Consider the following 19,389-nt stretch of genomic DNA (forward strand, 5'->3'; position numbering starts at 1 on the left):
GTTTTGGGGAGTTTTAATCACTCGTTGCAGTCTTCCTGTCCTGGGCCGTGCACATCCCATGCCAGTTTGTGATGTTTCCAGTCAGGATGCTTTCAATCGCTCCTTTGTAGAAGTTGACAAGAACTTGGCGTGGGAATTTTGCTTTCTTAAGTTTCCTTAAGAAATACAGCCGTTTCGGAGCTTTTTTAACCAGGGCAGAGATATGTGAAGTCCATGACAGGTTCTCTGTTAAGATGATTCCCAGGAACTTAAAACTGCTCAAACTGCAAACTGCTTGTGTGTCTTTGACTCCTTTTTTCTAAAATCATCATCATTGATGGAGATCTGGCCAATGATGGTGGTGTCATCTGCGAACTTCACAATAGAGTTCTCTCCATGTCGGGGGTTGTAGTCGTGGGTGTACAGCGTGAACAGGAGGGGGCTGAGCACACAGCCCTCGGGCGCTCCGGTGTTGAGCACTAGAGTGGAGGAGGAGAGACTGCCGATCCAAACTGACTGGGGTCTGTTTGTGAGGAAGTCCAGTATCCAGTTGCAGAGAGTGGTACTGATGCCCAGAGTGTTCAGTTTTCCAATCAGCTTCATGGGGGAGATTGTGTTGAAAGCTGAGCTGAAATCAACAAACAGCATTCTGGTGTAGGTGTTGCTTTTCTCAAGGTGAGTGAAGACTGAGTGGAGAGCAGTGGAGATGGCATCCTCTGTGGATCTGTTGGTTCTGAATGCAAACTGCTGAGGGTCCAGACTGGCAGGGATGTTGTTCTTTATGTGTTGGAGAACCAGTTTCTCAAAGCACTTCATCAGGATGGGGGTGAGTGCCACAGGGCAGTAGCCATTTAGATCAGACACTGCAGACTTTTTAGGCACAGGGATGATGGTGGCTGTCTTGAAGCAGGTGGGAACACTCTCCTGTGACAGTGATATGTTAAAAATGTCAGTAATGACATCTACTAGCTGGTTGGCACATGTTTTTAGTACACGGCCAGTAATGTTATCAGGCCCAGCAGCTTTACTCATGTTCACTTTCAGCAGGACTTTCCTCACATCCACTGTGGATACTGACAGTGGCCGGTCCTCTGGAGGCGGAGTAGACTTTACAGCTGACTCTCTGTTGAGGAGGTCAAAGCGAGCATAAAATGTGTTCAGCTCATCTGGTAACGTGGCCTCACACATGATGGGAGCGCTCCTCCTTTTGTAGCCTGTAACACTTTTGACCGCCTGCCACAAGTCTTTGCTGTTGTTGGTGTTGAGGTCTCTCTCCAGTCTCTGCTGATGCCTTCGCTTTGCCTCCTTGATGCCAGCTTTCAGTTTTGCTCTGGCAGTGTTGTAAGCTTCTTTGTCACCTGACTTGAAGGCAGCTTTTTTGGCTCCACATAGAGCTCTCACCTCTCCATTCATCCAGGCTTTCTCATTAGGGAATGATTTAACTGTCCTTATTTTTACCACATCATCAGCACATTTGCTGATGTTTGATGGCACTGATGATGTGTATTCTTCAAGGTCGATATGGTTCTCCTGGGTAGCAGCATCTTTAAACATCTGCCAATCTGTGCATTCAAAACGGGTCTGTAGAGCTGCTGCAGCTTCATCTGTCCACACTTTAACTGTTTTTACTGTTAGTTTGACCCTTTTTGTCAGCTGGATGTAGGTAGGCAGGAGAAGCAGGGAGATGTGGTCTGACTGGCCAAAATGAGGACAAGGGAGGGCTCTGTAGCTGCCAGGAACATTGGTGTAGACATGGTCCAGTGTGTTGTTTCCTCTGGTGGAGATGTGGACGTGCTGGTGGAATCTAGGCAAAACAGTTCTGACGTCCATTTGATTAAAATCCCCAGCAACAATTAATGTGGGCAGTGTCATCCTGTTTATGTTTCAAGGTTGCCATGTAGTAAATTAGCCTATGACAGGCAGGCAGATAGCTAGGAGAGGCATCCAGCTGCTGCTGTCGCTTGGATTATCTTGTGCCACTTTTCCCTGTCTACAGTGGAGATGTACAGCCATAACATTGTTTTAACACTGGGTGCCTCCAGTCAGCAACTAAACTGACTCCTCTGTGTATGTTCTTGCTTACCTACAAGACACACAGCAGCAAGACTTTCTATGATGAAGCACATCATTGATACTGCACAGTGATACTGCACACTCCTCTGCTGCGCTGACACTGCTCATACACATTCAAAGTTGCTTCCACAGACAAAACTCAAATCATAGTAGCACCTTCCCTGACACACAAGTTAACCAATGATAGCCAACAGTAGGAAGACCGTTGGAATTCTGTCCCTCCTGTTTTTATTTGGCAACACAGCAGTATGGCTGACAATATGGAAGAGATGATTCTGGAAAAAAAAATCCTCAATAAAAATGTAACAAGTATGGATTTTCCACAGTCAACGCAATGCAAATAACAGTTAAGGTTCTCTTTGGGCAAAAATGAATCGTAGGCAACTGGACTTGTATTTGTCTTAGGAAGACTTTTCGCCTCTTATCCAAGGGGCTTCATCAGTTCATGCGCATCGGTCTTTCTAGTCCGCACTAGTCTGACAAAGACAGTGGGGTAAGGTCCAGGTATTTAACCTCTGTGGGAGTGTCCACCCTAATGCCTGTGGGTGTGTTCATGCAGGCACTGGTTTCACTTGACCATTGTTTGTGGTCTAGTATTAACGACAGTCGTTAGGTGTTGGTTTCACTTGACCATTGTTGTGGTCTGGTGAAGCGACAGTCATCAGAGTCAGGTGAAACCCTGGTGAACAACGATTGTTGAGAGTCGTCTGAGGTTAATATGTTGAACCTCCTGGGTACCGATGAAAGGGCAACATTATAGATTGGAGACAGGTGGTGCCGCAGACCCCCTCCCCTGTTGAGGGTTGGTTTTTCCACTTTCACATATATGGCCTCTTTTACTCCTCTCTCAAACCATCTATCCTAACTAACATTAAGGTGGGATATTAGAGTGCACTCACCTGCAATGCTTTAGGTACACGCTTCATTGGGAAGTGACACAAAATGAAAGGAAATATAGTGTTATTCTTTTCCCTTTAGGTACTATCTCTGTGTGGGGCTATATTTTCTTAAAGGGGAATTAGTTTGGTTGTACTATTCAGTAACTCGCAAAATATCAACATAAAATCCTAATCCTATCCCATATCACCCACCCCTACGGCTAGATAACGTCAACCAAAAGATTATCACCAAAACTTGTGCTCGTCAGTAATTTAGTACATACAGTTAGGTCCATAGTTTTTTGGACAGTGACACAATATTTATCATTTTGCCCTTGTACACTACCACAGTAGATTTGAAATGGAGTAATCAAGACATGATTGAAGTGCAGACTTTAAGCTTTAGTTTAAGGGGTTGAAAAAAAATATGGCATTAACCATTTAGGAATTACAGACAGTTTTATACATTGTCATCCTGTTTTCAGAGGCTCTACACATAACATACATAACTACAATTACAAGAATTGTATTCCATATTTGGAGGAAAATCCTTTGCGGTCTCTGGAGTCTGGAACCCATGGACAACATCACCAGTTTCCTCCCTTGAGATGCTCTGCCAAGCCTTTACTCCAGCTGCCTTCAGTTACAGCTTGTTTATAGGTCTTTCAGCCTTCAGTTTGGTCTTCAGCAAGGGAAAAGCATGCTCAGCTGGGCTGAGGTCTGGGGACTGACTTGGCCATTGAATAATATTCCACTTCTTTGCTTTCAGTAACTCTGGGATTGCTTTCATAGTATGGTTTGGGTCATTCTCCATCTGCATTGTGAACAGCCATCCTATCAGTTTTGTGGCATCTGGCTGAATCTGAGAAGATAGTATAGTCCTATAAACATTAGAATTCATCCTGCTACTTACATCAGCACACATCATCAATAAACACTGGTGACCCAGTTCTACTGGTGGCCATACATGCTCATGCCACAATACTGCCTCCACCATGTTTGACAGATGATGTGCTATGCTTTGGGTCACGAAGTGTTCCTTTCATTCTCCACACTTTTCTCTTCCCATCATTCTGGTACAAGTTCATCTTTGTTTCATCTGTCCAAAGAACCTTGTTCCAGAATTGGGCAGGCTTTTTAAAATGTTTTTTTGCAAAGTCTAATCTGGCCTTCCTGTTCTTGAGTGACAGCAGTGGTTTGAACCTTGCTGTATACCCTCTGTATTTTCTCACAAAAGCCTCTTGACTGTAGATTTAGACAACAATAAGCCTACATCCTCAAAAATGTTTTTGACTTCCCTAAATGCTATGAATTGTTTTTTCTTCACCAGGGAAAAATTCTTCTGTCATCCACTTTAGATGCCCTCTGTGGTCTTTTAGGCCTTTTGGTGTTGTTGAGCTTACCAGTGCATTCCTTCTTTTTTCCCTCTTTTACTAAACCATTGAATTGCTTACTCTTAATGTTGTTGCTATCTGTCTGATAGATTTTTTTTTTCCAGAACCTTTCTTAATTTGTCATGGAATATCTAGGGAAAAGGCCTCACCTGGCCATGAAACTGCTTCTTTAGTCAAGTGTCCAATTACTTTTGAGCCTCTGAAAATGTGGTCACATGTATAAATCTGGCTGTAATTCCTATATGCCATATTTTATGTAACCCCTTAAATTAAAGCTGAAAGTCCGCACTTCAATCCCGTCTTGATTACTCCATCTCAAATCCACTGTGGTGGTGTACAAGGGCAAAATTAGAAATATTATGTCACTGCCTAAACGCTTATGGACTTAATTGTAGTATATTAATTTAGTACATTAAGTGTGATATTAATGCATATTTATTTAGATGTACGCTAAGTGTAGCTACTTGTTTATTGATGTTGTAAGTCAAGTGCAAATGGAAATGTAGAAAATGGACATACAACATTGGCCACCAGTAGTGGTTTTAGGCATGGGCGAAACGGGCAGCCGCCCGGGGCGGCATTTTTTCATGTCACGTGGGGGGCGGTACGAGCGCAAAAAAAAAAAAAAAAAAAAATCAGCGCTGCAAAGCAGCCGGTGCCGCGGCCGGCCCGCCTGGTGCCAACCGGTGCCGTGCCAGGCCCGCCTGATGCCAGCTAATGCCGTGGCCGGCCCGCCTGATGCCGACCGGTGCTGCTACCAGCTCGCCTGATGGCGGCTGGTGGCTTTTTCAGGCCAAACAAAAAAAAACCTTGGGTTCCGGTTCCTTGTCATTTAAGGGCATGAATAGGTAGGGAATTTATTTTATTTTAATTTTTATTTTATTTAGCATTTTAAGGATGGGAAGGGAGAATTTATTTTATTTAAGGTAAGGTTTAAGGTATTTGTGCAGGTGCCCCTGCTCTGGGAGGGCGCCTCTAGCGGCCGGAGGGGCACCAGTAGCGGCCGTTACCAGTGTTTATTGATGGGTAAAAGAGACACACTCTTTTAAAAGAGTGTGTGTCTTTTAAAAAGACACACTCTAGGCGCATCTGAGGTTGATTTTTGAAGCATGTATTGGCCCTAAAGCACTGCACTGGAGAGTGGTGCACCCTGGTAAGCAAGGTGCTCAAAGCTCAATAGTAAAGCAATTCTAAAGACTTTGAAAGAAGTTGTGGTTGAGTGAGCTGCTGAGTGAATGAAGAGATGGAGTAGCAGTATTAAGAACAAACATTTTTTAAAGGTTTTGAATCACCACAACCATGGGAGGTTGTTGATTGTACACACGCACACGCACAAACACACACACACACACACACACACACACACACACACACACACATACACACACACACAAAACCAAACACATGATTCCCTCCAGGCTGCCGTTCGGTGAAGATAACAAATATATTAAATAATAATGATAATAATAAAATTAAAAGACCTTAAATACCAGATCAGGAAAGTAGTCAAACACACGGTATATCATAAAAAGTATGAGCAAGTTTGAGGCAGCTGACCATTTATAGCGTAGGCATGTTGTCCATCTGATACTCAGTGTGTTTCTGATATTGTGTTTTGAATTTCACAGCACATAATCATAGGGTGCTTTCAGACCTCTGGCCCGTTTGCTTTGTTCCGATTCAGGGGCTAAATCGATACAGTTGTTTCGTTTTTCGTTTGGGGCGTTTGTGTTCACAGGGCAACCGTCTGTAGCGGTTCAAAGCAGTAAACAAATGCTGTTCTCTCATTGGTCAGAAATTACCCCGAAAGAAGTAGTTTCCTCTTCCATTCTTACCCTGGGAAAAACAAAAACCACGGAGCATCTTCAGCGTGTGTGGCTAGTTTGTTTCTGTGCAGTGGTGTAGTCCAGTTTATTCTAGTGGGTATACGTGCGCGCGCACATGCACACACGTACGCACGCACGCACACACACACACAGGCTCCCTTCCTGAAACATTAACGTTAGCTCCAGCTGTAGTGTCCCCTGAAATATGGTCAAAAAGAGCCCCCTTCGTAACACAGAGAAGGCGACTTTATGAACGGGAAAGTGAACGTTATGTTAAAAAACATACTGATACGTATGTTTGAACATTTTTAAGTGGTTATACAGAAATTCAGGACCTTTTCTAGTGGGTATACGGCGTATACCTGCGTATCACGTAGACTACACCACTGTTTCTGCGTGTTTCTGTGGTTAATGTACAAGTGTTCTGTAACCGAGGAAAACATCCAGTTCTACCGGGAATCAAGACTGCGCAGGAATATAATATACTGCATCTACTGAGAAGAAGATGTGCCGCAACAAGGAATTGCCGACAAAGATGGGCTCTGACGCTGGTTGAACCACAGTTATGAGTGAGTTGTGTCGGTTGCTGTGTCAATTATGTTCTCACTGCAAACAAACCGCTCCAGGGCTCGAATGGAAGCGAGCCGAGACCACCTCTTCTAGGCGATCTCGGCCCGCTTGTTTTGTCCCGCATCCGAGCACGATTGCTGTGTTCACATATGTCCAAACAAACTGATCTTTAGGGGGAAACGCTCCCTGTTTCGGAACAACTGCTCCAAACGGGACAGGTCTGAAAACACCCATAGTTTAAACTACTTTAATGCAAAAAAAAAAAAAAAAAATCATTTGCCAACAGTGGCAACAGGTAAATTAGTATAAACCAACACGTAATTACCATGTTTGGATAGAACCTTGATTTAATAACACATCGATATGCCAGCTATGTCATGCAGCCAACAAAACAATCTGCTCAACTTAGTGCTTTCTTTGAATTTTACTGCTTATACTTGCTATGCACCTTTACATGAAGTGGTATTGGTATTAGATTTTGGGTCAAATGTATCATTTTAATTGTGATCCAATCTGTGACTGGTTGATGACAGATTGTTCATTAATCACTGATCAACCTGATTATATATCATCATATATAAGTAGTTACTTTTCCTTAATTTACAACCAACACATAACTGCATTAATATTCAGGACTAAATGTAATATTTATTCAGCTTTTCTCAACTATGAACAAAGATCAGAAAAATGATCTCTTAAAATGTACTGTATACTTCATTACAACTAAAGAACCTGGAAATATGTGTTTGTTGTATATTTTTTTTATTTTTAGGGTTTTCTTGCATTTTCACACACCAATCCAAGCTTCTAAATTCATCTTGTGTCCAGCCTGTATATATCTAAAACAAGCACTACTGGTTGCTATGTAGCTAACACTGGGAATATTCACCTGTTTCTTTGAAATGCTTAAACTGCTGCGTGATTTGTTTTTACTTTCATAGCGTTAGAGGTTAAAACAGTATGCCTTAGAGGAGTGAGAAAGGCAGTACAGAAAACAGACTACAAAAATGAAGGGGTTGCAGATATTAGAACATCCACAGGAGATGAACAGGAGACAACTCCTCTATCTACTGCAGATATGATAAAACATTCTTTATGGAGATGAAAAAGAGAAAAAAATGAGATATAAATGCAAAAGGCAATCATACACACCCACACACAAACATTTTGCTTTGCGTCTGTGTCTATGATAAACAAAGACATCAGACATAAATGAAGTCAGGACTTAATCAAGAGTGGTTTGGTAAACACACACACACACACACACGCTTTGTGCCAAGGGAGTATCAGTCAACAACATTTGCTGGGTGCCTGCCTATATGGCAGATCCTACTGGCTATGGTCCTCACAGGCTAAAGCTGGCAATTAGTAGCCACAATTTAGAGGACAGCTCATATTCTGTACTCCAAGGGGACTTGTAACTGTCATACCTTATACAGACTAGTTTTAATATCAGTCTACTAATTGCTGCTACTTAACGAAAACACTACTGTTAAAATTTAGGAATTTCAGAATTTGAGATGTACTTAAAAACCGTGAAATCCCTGTTCAGGACATTTTGGAACTGCACACCTTCCTCAATTAAAGTAAAATAAATAAATAAATAAATAAGAAGATGAGAACACTCAAGGTGCTGTTGTTTTGCAAAACTCTTGCATGTTCAGTGTTAGTCTACCAGCTATATTCTCATATTCAATTTGGGTATACTCTATGGTTTTAAAGCAAGTATAAAAATGACAGTGAAGTGATGTATACTGTGGAATTTGAGAAGTACATGTAATCACATGGAAATAACAGAAAGACAGAGAAAAGTTTTCACTGTCGCAAAAAATCAAAACTTTTTCATTAATGTGATGATAATGCCAATAAGCCAATACTCATTCTAAAGATGTAACAGATTAACGCCAGCCAGTCATGAAAGATGAGATATATCTGTAAAATGTTACTTACATCCTTCATGAGCAGGCGGAGTTTACAGATATCACTCAGCTGCTGCAGGTCTCGAAGTGTCAGATTAAGTTCACACGATGTCTCATAAACCAGCGTTTCCATGGTAACCAGGTCATCACACAAGACCTCCAGGCCTGGGATCTTCCGCTCCTTTCCCAGACGAACCAATGACAGGGCACAGTCCACCTGACAGACAACATAATGGCAATGATCAGTCGGAGGACAGATGCAAGGTTGAGTGGTTGCAGGACTGTTGCATTATCCAAAGTAAGAAAACTGCCTGCTTTGAAATTAAAAACAAAATAAATGAATAAATACATACATACATACATATATAAAAACAGTTATCACCATTCCGTTGAATAATTTCCAATGAATTTCAAGTCTTCACTTGAGACTATTTCTACAGAGGAGCACAGGGCATTTATAGAGAGCTTCATCACATGGTGCAACAATAATCACCTGAAGCAATGAACCAATAGGCCCGTTTCCACCAAAAGGTTTCTGGTAGTATTTGGGGGGCAGGAGCTACTACAAGAACGTCCTCTCGTTCAGCCCCCTCAATTGCTGTGTCTCCACTGAGAGGGCTAGGAGGAAGGTTCCTGTAAAGTTACCAGGCGGTTGTGCGACCACGACCGGAAACAATTTTTGTTGCCAAGCTTCGTGTCCAGCACATTTGAAAGTTCTTCAGACACAAAAATGGCTAAAACAAGTGACCTAACGCAGGAAACGCGCCCGAAGATAAAGATTCTCAGCCAGGAAAGGTACAGCTGCCGCCAGATAGCCAGGAAGTGCAGATGCAGTCCTTCAGCAGTTGGATACACTCTGCAGAAATACAGACGAACCAACAGCTTGGAAGACAAACGAAGATCTGGGTGTCCAAGGGTTTCTTCAGCAAGAAATGACCGCATCCTGATCCGCATGTGCAGGCAAAACTGCCGAATGACATCACAGGAGCTTCAACAGCAGTGGTCTAACCAAACTGGTGTCCAGTGTTCCACCCGCACTGTACATGGCCAACTTTTAGATCATGGCTTAAGGTACTACAAGGCTATCAAGAAGCCCCTGATCAATGAGAGACAGAGGTTAGCCTGGCTTCGTTGGGCCTAGGCACACAAGATCTGGACAGCCAGGAACTGGAAGAAGATTCTGTGGTCAGAAGAATTTGTCAAGAATTTAGTTTTGTTTGTTTTTCTTGTAAACAATAAACAAAAAATATAATTTGTATTTGATTGTATCTGTCTAATGCAGCCACACCTTTTGAAACACAAAAAAGATTTTCCCACAAATATTTCATGATAATATTTGAGAATATTTTCAAAATTTTAAGGGTGTCCAAAAACTTTTTTCCACCACTGTTCATACACATACACACACACACACACACACACACACACACACACACACACATACATATATATATATATATATATATATATATATATATATGTATTCAGTACAGGCCAAAAGTTTGGACACACCTTCTCATTCAATGCGTTTTCTTTATTTTCATGACTATTTACATTGTAGATTCTCACTGAAGGAATCAAAACTATGAATGAACACATGTGGAGTTATGTACTTAACAAAAAAAAGGTGAGATAACTGAAAACATGTTTTATATTCTAGTTTCTTCAAAATAGCCACCCCTTGCTCTGATTACTGCTTTGCACACTCTTGGCATTCTCTCCATGAGCTTCAAGAGGTAGTCACCTGAAATGGTTTTCACTTCACAGGTGTGCCTTATCAGGGTTAATAAGTGGAATTTCTTGCCTTATCAATGGGGCTGGGACCATCAGTTGTGTTGTCCAGAAGTCAGGTTACTACACAGCCGACAGCCCTATTAAAGCCAACTATTAAAATTCATATTATGGCAAGAACCAATCAGCTAACTAAAGAAAAACCAGTGGCCATCATTACTTTAAGAAATGAAGGTCATTAAGTCCGGAAAATTGCAAAAACTTTAAATGTGTCCCCAAGTGGAGTTGCAAAAACCCATCAAGCGCTACAACGAAACTGGCACACATGAGGACCGACCCAGGAAAGGAAGACCAAGAGTCACCTCTGCTTCTGAGGACAAGTTCATCAGAGTCACTAGCCTCAGAAATTGCAAGTTAACAGCAGCTCAGATCAGAGACCAGATAAATGCCACACAGAGTTCTAGCAGCAGACCCATCTCTAGAACAACTGTTAAGAGGAGACGGCGCGAATCAGGCCTTCATGGCCAAATAGCTCCTAGGAAACCACTGCTAAGGAGAGGCAACAAGCAGAAGAGATTTGTTTGGGCCAAGAAACACAAGGAATGGACATTAGACCAGTGGAAATCTGTGCTTTGGTCTGATGAGTCCAAATTTGAGATCTTTGGTTCCAACCGCCGTGTCTTTGTGAGACGCAGAAAAGGTGAATGGATGGATTCCACATGCCTGGTTCCCACTGTGAAGCATGGAGGAGGAGGTGTGATGGTGTGGGGGTGTTTTGCTGGTGACACTGTTGGGGGTTTATTCAAAATTGAAGGCACACTGAACCAGCATGGCTACCACAGCATCCTGCAGCGACATGCCATCCCATCCGGTTTGCGTTTAGTTGGACCATCATTTATTTTTCAACAGGACAATGAGCCCAAACACACCTCCAGGCTGTGTAAGGGCTATTTGACCAAGAAGGAGAGTGATGGAGTGCTGCGGCAGATGACCTGGCCTCCACAGTCACCAGACCTGAACCCAATCCAGATGGTTTGGGGTGAGCTGGACCGCAGAGTGAAGGCAAAGGGGCCAACAAGTGCTAAACACCTCTGGGAACTCCTTCAAGACTGTTGGAAAACCATTTCAGGTGACTACCTCTTGAAGCTCATGGAGAGAATGCCAAGAGTGTGCAAAGCAGTAATCAGAGCAAAGGGTGGCTATTTTGAAGAAACTAGAATATAAAACATGTTTTCAGTTATTTCTCCTTTTTTTGTTAAGTACATAACTCCACGTGTTCATTCATAGTTTTGATTCCTTCAGTGAGAATCTACAATGTAAATAGTCATGAAAATAAAGAAAACGCATTGAATGAGAAGGTGTGTCCAAACTTTTGGCATGTACTGTATATATATATATATATATATGTGTGTGTGTGTCTGTGTGTGTATGTGCCTGCATGTGCGTATGTTTGTGTGTGTGTGTGTGTGTGTGTGTGTGTGTGTACCTGTACGTGCGTGTGTGTGTGCGTGTGTGTGTGTGATTGAGTGAATGGCACCGTGAATGGACCGTCCCCGATGGGCATGAGGGGGACATGGGGCACGGGTGCGAGGGCCCGTCCAACGCTGCTTGCAGCTTTAATTTTCAATCTGTGTTATCACATGCATACTACTACTCATTCACTGGTAGCTGAATTGTTAGGTCAGTTTGATAAGTAATTTACATTTTTTACAAGACAAATAATAATTTAACATATTGTTAAATATATGTGTGTGTGTGTGTGTGTGTGTGACTGAAGCCTTCCCCCACAGTTTAAAAAAATCCTGGAGGAAACCCTGTACATGCATACATACATACACTACTCACAAAAAGTTAGGGATATTTGGCTTTTGGGTGAAATTTACGGAAAATATAAAAAGTTCATGCTACAGTGATATTATATCATGAAAGTAGGGCATTTAAGTAGAAGCATACACTGGTGATTTCCTCATCTCAAACAATTTCTTGAAACAAAAGCCAACAACAGTGGTGGGTATACCACAACAAAAAATGTCAGTGTCAATAACTTGTCATGTGCCCTTGAGCATCAATTACAGCTTGACAACAACGTCTCATGCTGTTCACAAGTCGAGTTATTGTCTGCTGAGGCATGGCATCCCACTCCTCTTGAAGGGCGGCCCTCAGGACATTGAGGTTCTGGGGTACAGAGCTCCGAGCCTCTACACGGCGACTCAGCTGATCCCATAGGTTTTCTATGGGATGCAGGTCTGGAGAAAGTGCAGGCCACTCCATTTGAGGTACCCCAGTCTCCAGCAGCCGTTCCCTAATGATACGACCTCGATGAGCTGGAGCATCAAACACCTGATGTGAATTTTGCCGTTAAACTCCTTGTTAGAGAACAGCAACTTGTGCAAAAAGTACTGAAACACTGAACAGTTGGACATGTGCATTCAATCATGCCAATAGAAGTCGACTCTCCCATCAATGGAGATGAAATGCAACCATGCAAGTATATCTTAATGATATACTCAGGATTGTACATTACACACATGTAAAATTGATAACAGTGGAATCAATTGTCATTACACAAAGACAGTCAAGAAACAAAACATTCTTTCTTCTCAATCGTGGCTTTATTTCTGAGAACCAGACCTTGAGTGTACTGTGCCACTGTAATTTAGAAGATGATTGACTATTATGATGTAAAACTTAACAGACATTAAAATATACAACCCCAGTCTATATTTACCTGTTTGCTTTAGGTTAGGTAAATTTGCTGAGTTGTAAGTGCAAGTCCATCACCATTACCCATGTGTTACCGTGTTTGTGTGTGCGCAGGCTGCCTGGTAGCCCTGTTTGTATCGTAGGACAGATACGCGCGGCCAACACGACCACGATTGGTGTGGGCTTGTATATCAGCTTTGTTCGCCGACATCGGTCACGGTCGCTACCGCGGTGTGGGCTTGTAGCCTATATCAGCTGTGTTTGCTACGCGTCTCCGGCGTACACCACAGTGTAAATGAGGCTGTAGGCGCGGATGCGCACATTCTCAACCAAAGCCACAGGATGCATTGCTCATATTTTGAGCTTTTGGCAGACAGATTGCACGCACAATTGGAGGAAATAATGCATTTTGAAAGTCCACTACACCACCTACTAACATTTTCGTCCTGTCTCATCTCATCATGACGAAAATACACACACGTCTCGTTATGTTTCCGTCATCAAAGAGCTATTTTTAGCGCGTCATTGTCCCGACTTTGTCATAAAAAAAAAAGGGTCGTTGGCGAAAAATATTTTGTCATCATAATCGTTGACGAAAGTAACACTGCTGTATACTGCCTCCAAAGACTTCGGATAGGTTGCTCTGCCAGCAGGAGGATCTTCTCTCCCCCAGCCATGAACACTGTGCTGTCATTTCTTGCCCCTTTCCTGATTGACAGACTCCGGGACTTAGAGGGATTGATCTTCATCCTTGCCCACAGTGTTAGCTCGTCTAGCCGCTTGAGGAGCCTTGCTGTGCATGGGGCTGTGTGCAGAATGCTTGTAACATCATCCATGTAGCTTCTCAAGGCTGGGAGTCTTTCTCCAGATGGTAGTTTCAGGCCTCTGGCTACTTGCCTGGCGCCGATGAGAACGATCTCAAACACAGCCACAAAGTATCAGAGTATCGGGGAGATGGAACAACCAATGGTGATGCCGAATTCCAGCTGTTGCCATCCCGCTGTGAAACCTTTGAAGGTGAAGCACGTGGAGATTGTTAAAGCACTTGGCTATTATGCTGATGATGCAAGTTGGTATATGGAAGAACTCCATTGCAAAATCGATCAGCTTGTGTGGCACTGAGCAATACGTATTTGCTAAGTCTAGCCACACCACGTGGAGGTCTCCCTTCTCTCTTTTAGCCCACTAAATCTGCTCCCAGATCATGGCTGAATGTTCAGTGCACCCTGGGAAACCTGGGAGTCCGGCCTTCTGGCAACTTGACACACTGACACATTGAAGGACCACCTACTAACCTGCCATCCTCTGTCTTGTCCAGCCCAACACCCACAACATCAGCCAGACAGTCCCTTCTTTTTTTTTTTTTTTTTTTTTTTTTGAGTGTGTGAGGGTCAAATTTCATATATTGCCCCTTTGAGGTGCTTGTCCTGAACTGCTACTGAATTGTTGAATTGTCATTACAAGTGATATCTATGCCATGCCTCTACATATACACACACGCACACAGATGACATATACCCATTCCTCATACATACACACAGACACACCCTTACCCACACAGACAGACGAACAGACAGAAAGACTGAGACAAACACTAATGCACAAGAAGATGCTGGGTGGTTTTGCAGCTTCACCTATCTACAAAGCTTCATAAATTGGGCCCCATGTTTTGTTGAATTGTTTCTCTTTGTTGCTGTCCTCCAACATTGTCTTTTCAATATTCAAATATACCTTTAATGTTTTCCATTTGAAAAATGTTGGTGCCTCCTTATTTTTCCAGTTTTGCAGTATTAGTTTCTGATTAGTTTCTTATAGACTACTGAAGAAAGAAGCATATGCCATCCAGTTGGGTATCTTATATTCCCAAAATTTTGAAAGAGAAAAATCAATGGTGAAAACACAACTCTATGTTTACAGATTCTTGCCATCCAACTTTCAATATTTTCTCAGGTCTTTCTAATCTTCTCACAGTACCAAAAGGCATGTGTGAGAGAATCACTCAGTGTACCACATTGTAAACATCTATCTGAGGAACCTGTGTTAAAGTTATGAATTTTGTATCTGCTATAGTATATTACTGTCATCAGTTTATACTGAATTAGGCATAAGCTTTCATTAGTGTTAATTTTATGAGTTGCAAACATGCCTTCCATTTTTTTTTTGCCTCTGTCATATCAAGATTTTTTTCCCATTGGTTATATATGTTTTGTAGTAAATCTTCATTGCCCTCCACTTTAATATCATATTATATGTCGCTCCAAATAACCATTTCTTTTTATCCCTTTTACTTGAAGTTTCCCCTGTCTTTAGTGATTAAAACTGCCCAAAACATCATTGGCACCCATCTACCAAGCATCGGTGATATCGGGAAGGTGAGGTGCCTGCACAGAGCCAAAAGGATCCTAAAAGACAACACTCACCCCAACCACAGCCTGTTCACCCTGCTGCCGTCAGGCAAAAGATACAGAAGTATTCGCTGCCGTACCACCAGACTACAGAGCAGCTTCTTCCCTCAGGCTGTGAGACTACTAAATGCACCACCTGAACTCCTCCAGGCTTAATAATTCTATTTTCTACACAATCAATCAATTAATCAATCAAGAGGGAACCATATTTTAATTTCACTATACAACCTGTTGTATAATGACAAATAAACTTTCTTGTATCCTTGTATCCTTGTATCTCTGATGGAACTCTGACTCCAAGGTTGAGATTTTCTGTGATTCAGTTTTTCAACTGAAGGTACTTAAAAACCTCTGTCTACTTTAGTTGATATTAATGTTTTAGTTCTGTAAATCGTAACACTACTTCAGAGGAGCAACCAGTCAATAGCTGACCACCTATATGCCGTCAGCACATCTGACCAATCACTGCTCAGTCACCTGTGGATGGACATTGGTAGTCAGTCAATAACAGATACCATCAGGCCCTGTAGTGATGATTGCTTTCCTCCACCTTTTAGAAAATTGTGGCCCTTTGGCATAATGACATATTTGAAAACTCACACACACAGAGAGGGGGAGAGAGAAGTCAAATCACCCTAACTCAGAGCCTGAGCAATTAAAATGTGATGAGAGAGAAGACTACTGATCTAAATGTGAGAGAAGATTCTTCCATTTCCCTCCATCCCTCGCTTGTTCTTTCTTTTCTGCTCTCCAAAGACAGATTCCCAAGCCAACCGCAGAAAATTTGGATGTTAAAATCTCACACTTTTTAATTACGACTTGGTCTCACTCCCCCTTTATCGTTATGAAAGCTGTAACACAACTTGTATCCTCTCTCTCTCTGCTGTCACTCTCAACTTCCCAGCAGTCTTCTGTTTAATTTTCTAATACAATTTAATCCTCCTTTTGTCCTTCATCCCTGTCCATCTCAATTCGTCCTTCGACTGCCGTCACCACATGGTCTCTTCGACCAAGCTTAATTTTTTATCCTTCACTCCTTCTTTCTGTCCCTCACAGAATTATCTAACATTTGCCCTACTTGCCCTCTGTTTGAACTCCCAGTTTGGCCCTTTGCCTTCTCTCTCTCTGTCTCACACTTCTCTTTCACTGCCTTCCAAAGCCACCCTCTCATTTTTGTGCTGATTGTGTTGCCAACAGCGCTTAAAGAACACACTTGTCTTTAATATCATTTATTCCTACCCTTTCATCTCCTTGTAACCAGTGATTTTCCATTACAAAAACCTGTTCTCTCTCATCCCCCACCCTCTGCTCTCTCTGCTTGTAATACAGTAACCATTCTAACAGGCCCTGTTGCACCTGCCCAGCAGTTATCTTCTTCCTCTTCACTTTCTTTTGGCTGTGCTTCAGTTCTTTGCGTGTGGGTCCCTTTTGTCTGATTCATCCTGTCAATCTTCCTATTCACCCCCTTGCTCACTCACATCTCTTTCTGAATGGATTGGCATACTCTAGTTCCTTCTGATGTGGTTCCTTTTAATCAAACCCCATTTTCCTCCATTAAAACTCTCTTCCAAGCATGAACACTGCCAGATGAGGGAAGGGAAAAGCTACAAGCAGAGAGCAAATGGGGTGAAAAAACAAAGCGGCAAGAAGAACGAAACTGTTTAGAAAATGTCAGAGGAGCTTGTTTGGTATATTTCTGTAACATCTGTGTGCCTTCAAGAGAAAGAAAAAGTATCTGTAAAAGCAAGGGAAAAGAGTTAGGAATGGTCCCAGGCTTCTGTAGTAACATGTGAGCAAACGAAAGGAGATGAGGTTCAATTAAAGACAAACAAGGCAAAAAAGAAAAGTTCTGTGATTCTAGAGATGAACAAACACACACTCTAACTCACACACTCTTAAATGGGTAATGAAAAGTATGAGTCCCCAGTTATCTTCAAAAATGAGCAATGGATCCCCAAATACCTTCTCCTCCATCATCCATGCACCCAATGAGAGCAATGAAATGGAGAAATGAAGGGGAAAGACATGACAGCAGCATAGTTAGCCCTTTCACAAAGACAAAGAGAAGGCTGTGGCAACCCTGATCCATCGCTATGAAGGAGGATGACAGAAGAGAGAGCCATGGGGTGGACAGCATGGGTAGAGATTGGGCAGCCCGAGCAGATACATCTCATTACTCTGTTAAACAAGTCCTATTGTACAGTTATGGCTACAGAGTGCAGATGACAGAAGCTTTGGTTACTCTTCATTAAAAGTTCATATGGCGAATATGATAATAACTGTCATAGACAGGATCAAAGTGACCTTGACTGAAAAAGATTGGGAATGCCAGCTTTGCAGTCTGCATCCCAGCTCATTCTGGGGTGTCACACTGAACTCTCTCCTGTCCCAGTCTTTTCAAAGAAAAGTTAAACAGAAATCCCCTTCCCATCGGTAACTGTTTATGAGTTCTTTTCTGCTGCTGTCGTGCAGTAACTTCCTGCTGCAGCAGCATCCTGCACAGAAACTTAACAGGTGTGAAAAAATCTCTACTATATGCAATACAGTTCTTATCAGCAAGAATTGATTTTAATCACTGCCAAGGGACCTGAAAACTGGACATACCTGCATGGCACAAGACAGTATCTCTAAGAAGTATCTTCAGAGGAAGTGAAGGCAAATATAATGAAAAATCCCATAATTCTGTGCAGAATTATTGGGATTTTGATTGAGATCTGCAGAAGTTGATGAGAGATAAAAAATCCTCTGCTCCTTTGCTCCGTGCTAAATCTTCTTTGTGACCATCGTAGCCTGTTGTCTGGTGCTTTTATTCTGCCCTGTGCTGGCAGAGGTCAAAATATTGGACTCTGCAAATATCCCGGTCCAAGAAGTGGGTAACATTAAAAGCCTTCCTACCTGTCTGGAGCATAAGTCAATATCCTGTGCTCTGCTCTGGTACCAGTCGGTCACGAGCTGGATGGAGGGGATGGCAGTACGAAACCTCAGCAGCTTTGGAGCCTCTTCATAAAGGAAGCTGTCATCATCACATAGGTTCTGGTCCAACGCAGCTCTGATGATGAAAGGAGGAAAGTAGGGAGCATGAAAAGGAAGGCAAGAAGGAAAAATAAAGACAGGTAGAAAAGAAAGAGTGAGGGATGACAGACATAAAAGAAAGCAAAAAGGAAAAAATAACTTTAGTAGAGTATTGAGTTGTAGAGTTATCAGGTGGTGAAATGTAATATAATTTAAAGATAAAAAAAAAAAAATTAGTATTCTGTATTCTGGATTACGCCAGACAAAAAAAAAATCTGGGTTCCGGTTCCCGACCGAGTGTCCTATTTAACCCCCGAGTCAGGTTATTTTATTGGCCTCTGTGTAAAAATAAAATAAAAAAAATAAAATAAAGGCACTATGTGACCGAGTGGGACCTTGTTGGCATTGGTCAAAAGTTAAGCAGGGCTTTTATTTTGATCTATGTTGCACTCGCCTTATTTGTGATGTTCTTGCGTAACTTCGGAAAATAACTTCATGAAATCACGCACCACCGGCAGCACTGGCTGGAAAGGATGGACTTCTGCACAGTGTGTGTGATTTGTCCTCACAAACCACCAGTGAAAATAATCCGACTACAAGAGAAAACCTTTGCAGATGTAGTGAAAGAGGTGAAACAGTGCCATTGTAGATTTGCAAGTGCAGCAGGCAAACATGACGGGGGATCAATCATGTTTGCCTGCTGCCCCCACCGTGGAGCTTGGCTCTATGGCGGTGGGTGTATTCAACTTCAGGTACCTCGCGCTGCGATGCGAGCCAGAGACACGTCCCTCTGCTAGTAATAACGCTAGACCTGTGTTGAAAAGATGGATCCTAGTGCTGGGCAGTATACCGGTTCATACTGAATACCGGTGTTATTTTTTTTTTATGATATGAATTTT

At 42.3% G+C, this 19,389-nt stretch overlaps 1 protein-coding gene across 1 annotated transcript in view; it reads right to left on the bottom strand.

Moving 5' to 3' along the window:
• Positions 1 to 19,389, bottom strand: part of nbas (NBAS subunit of NRZ tethering complex) — a 409,584-nt gene that overhangs the window by 278,883 nt on the left and 111,312 nt on the right. Inside the window, 2 exon segments of the mRNA XM_030047740.1 lie at positions 8,671 to 8,856; positions 18,374 to 18,527. Of these exon segments, the coding sequence (XP_029903600.1) occupies positions 8,671 to 8,856; positions 18,374 to 18,527 (340 nt within the window).

The sequence above is a fragment of the Myripristis murdjan genome, chromosome 24 (assembly GCF_902150065.1).
Source record: "Myripristis murdjan chromosome 24, fMyrMur1.1, whole genome shotgun sequence".
NCBI lineage: Eukaryota > Metazoa > Chordata > Actinopteri > Holocentriformes > Holocentridae > Myripristis > Myripristis murdjan.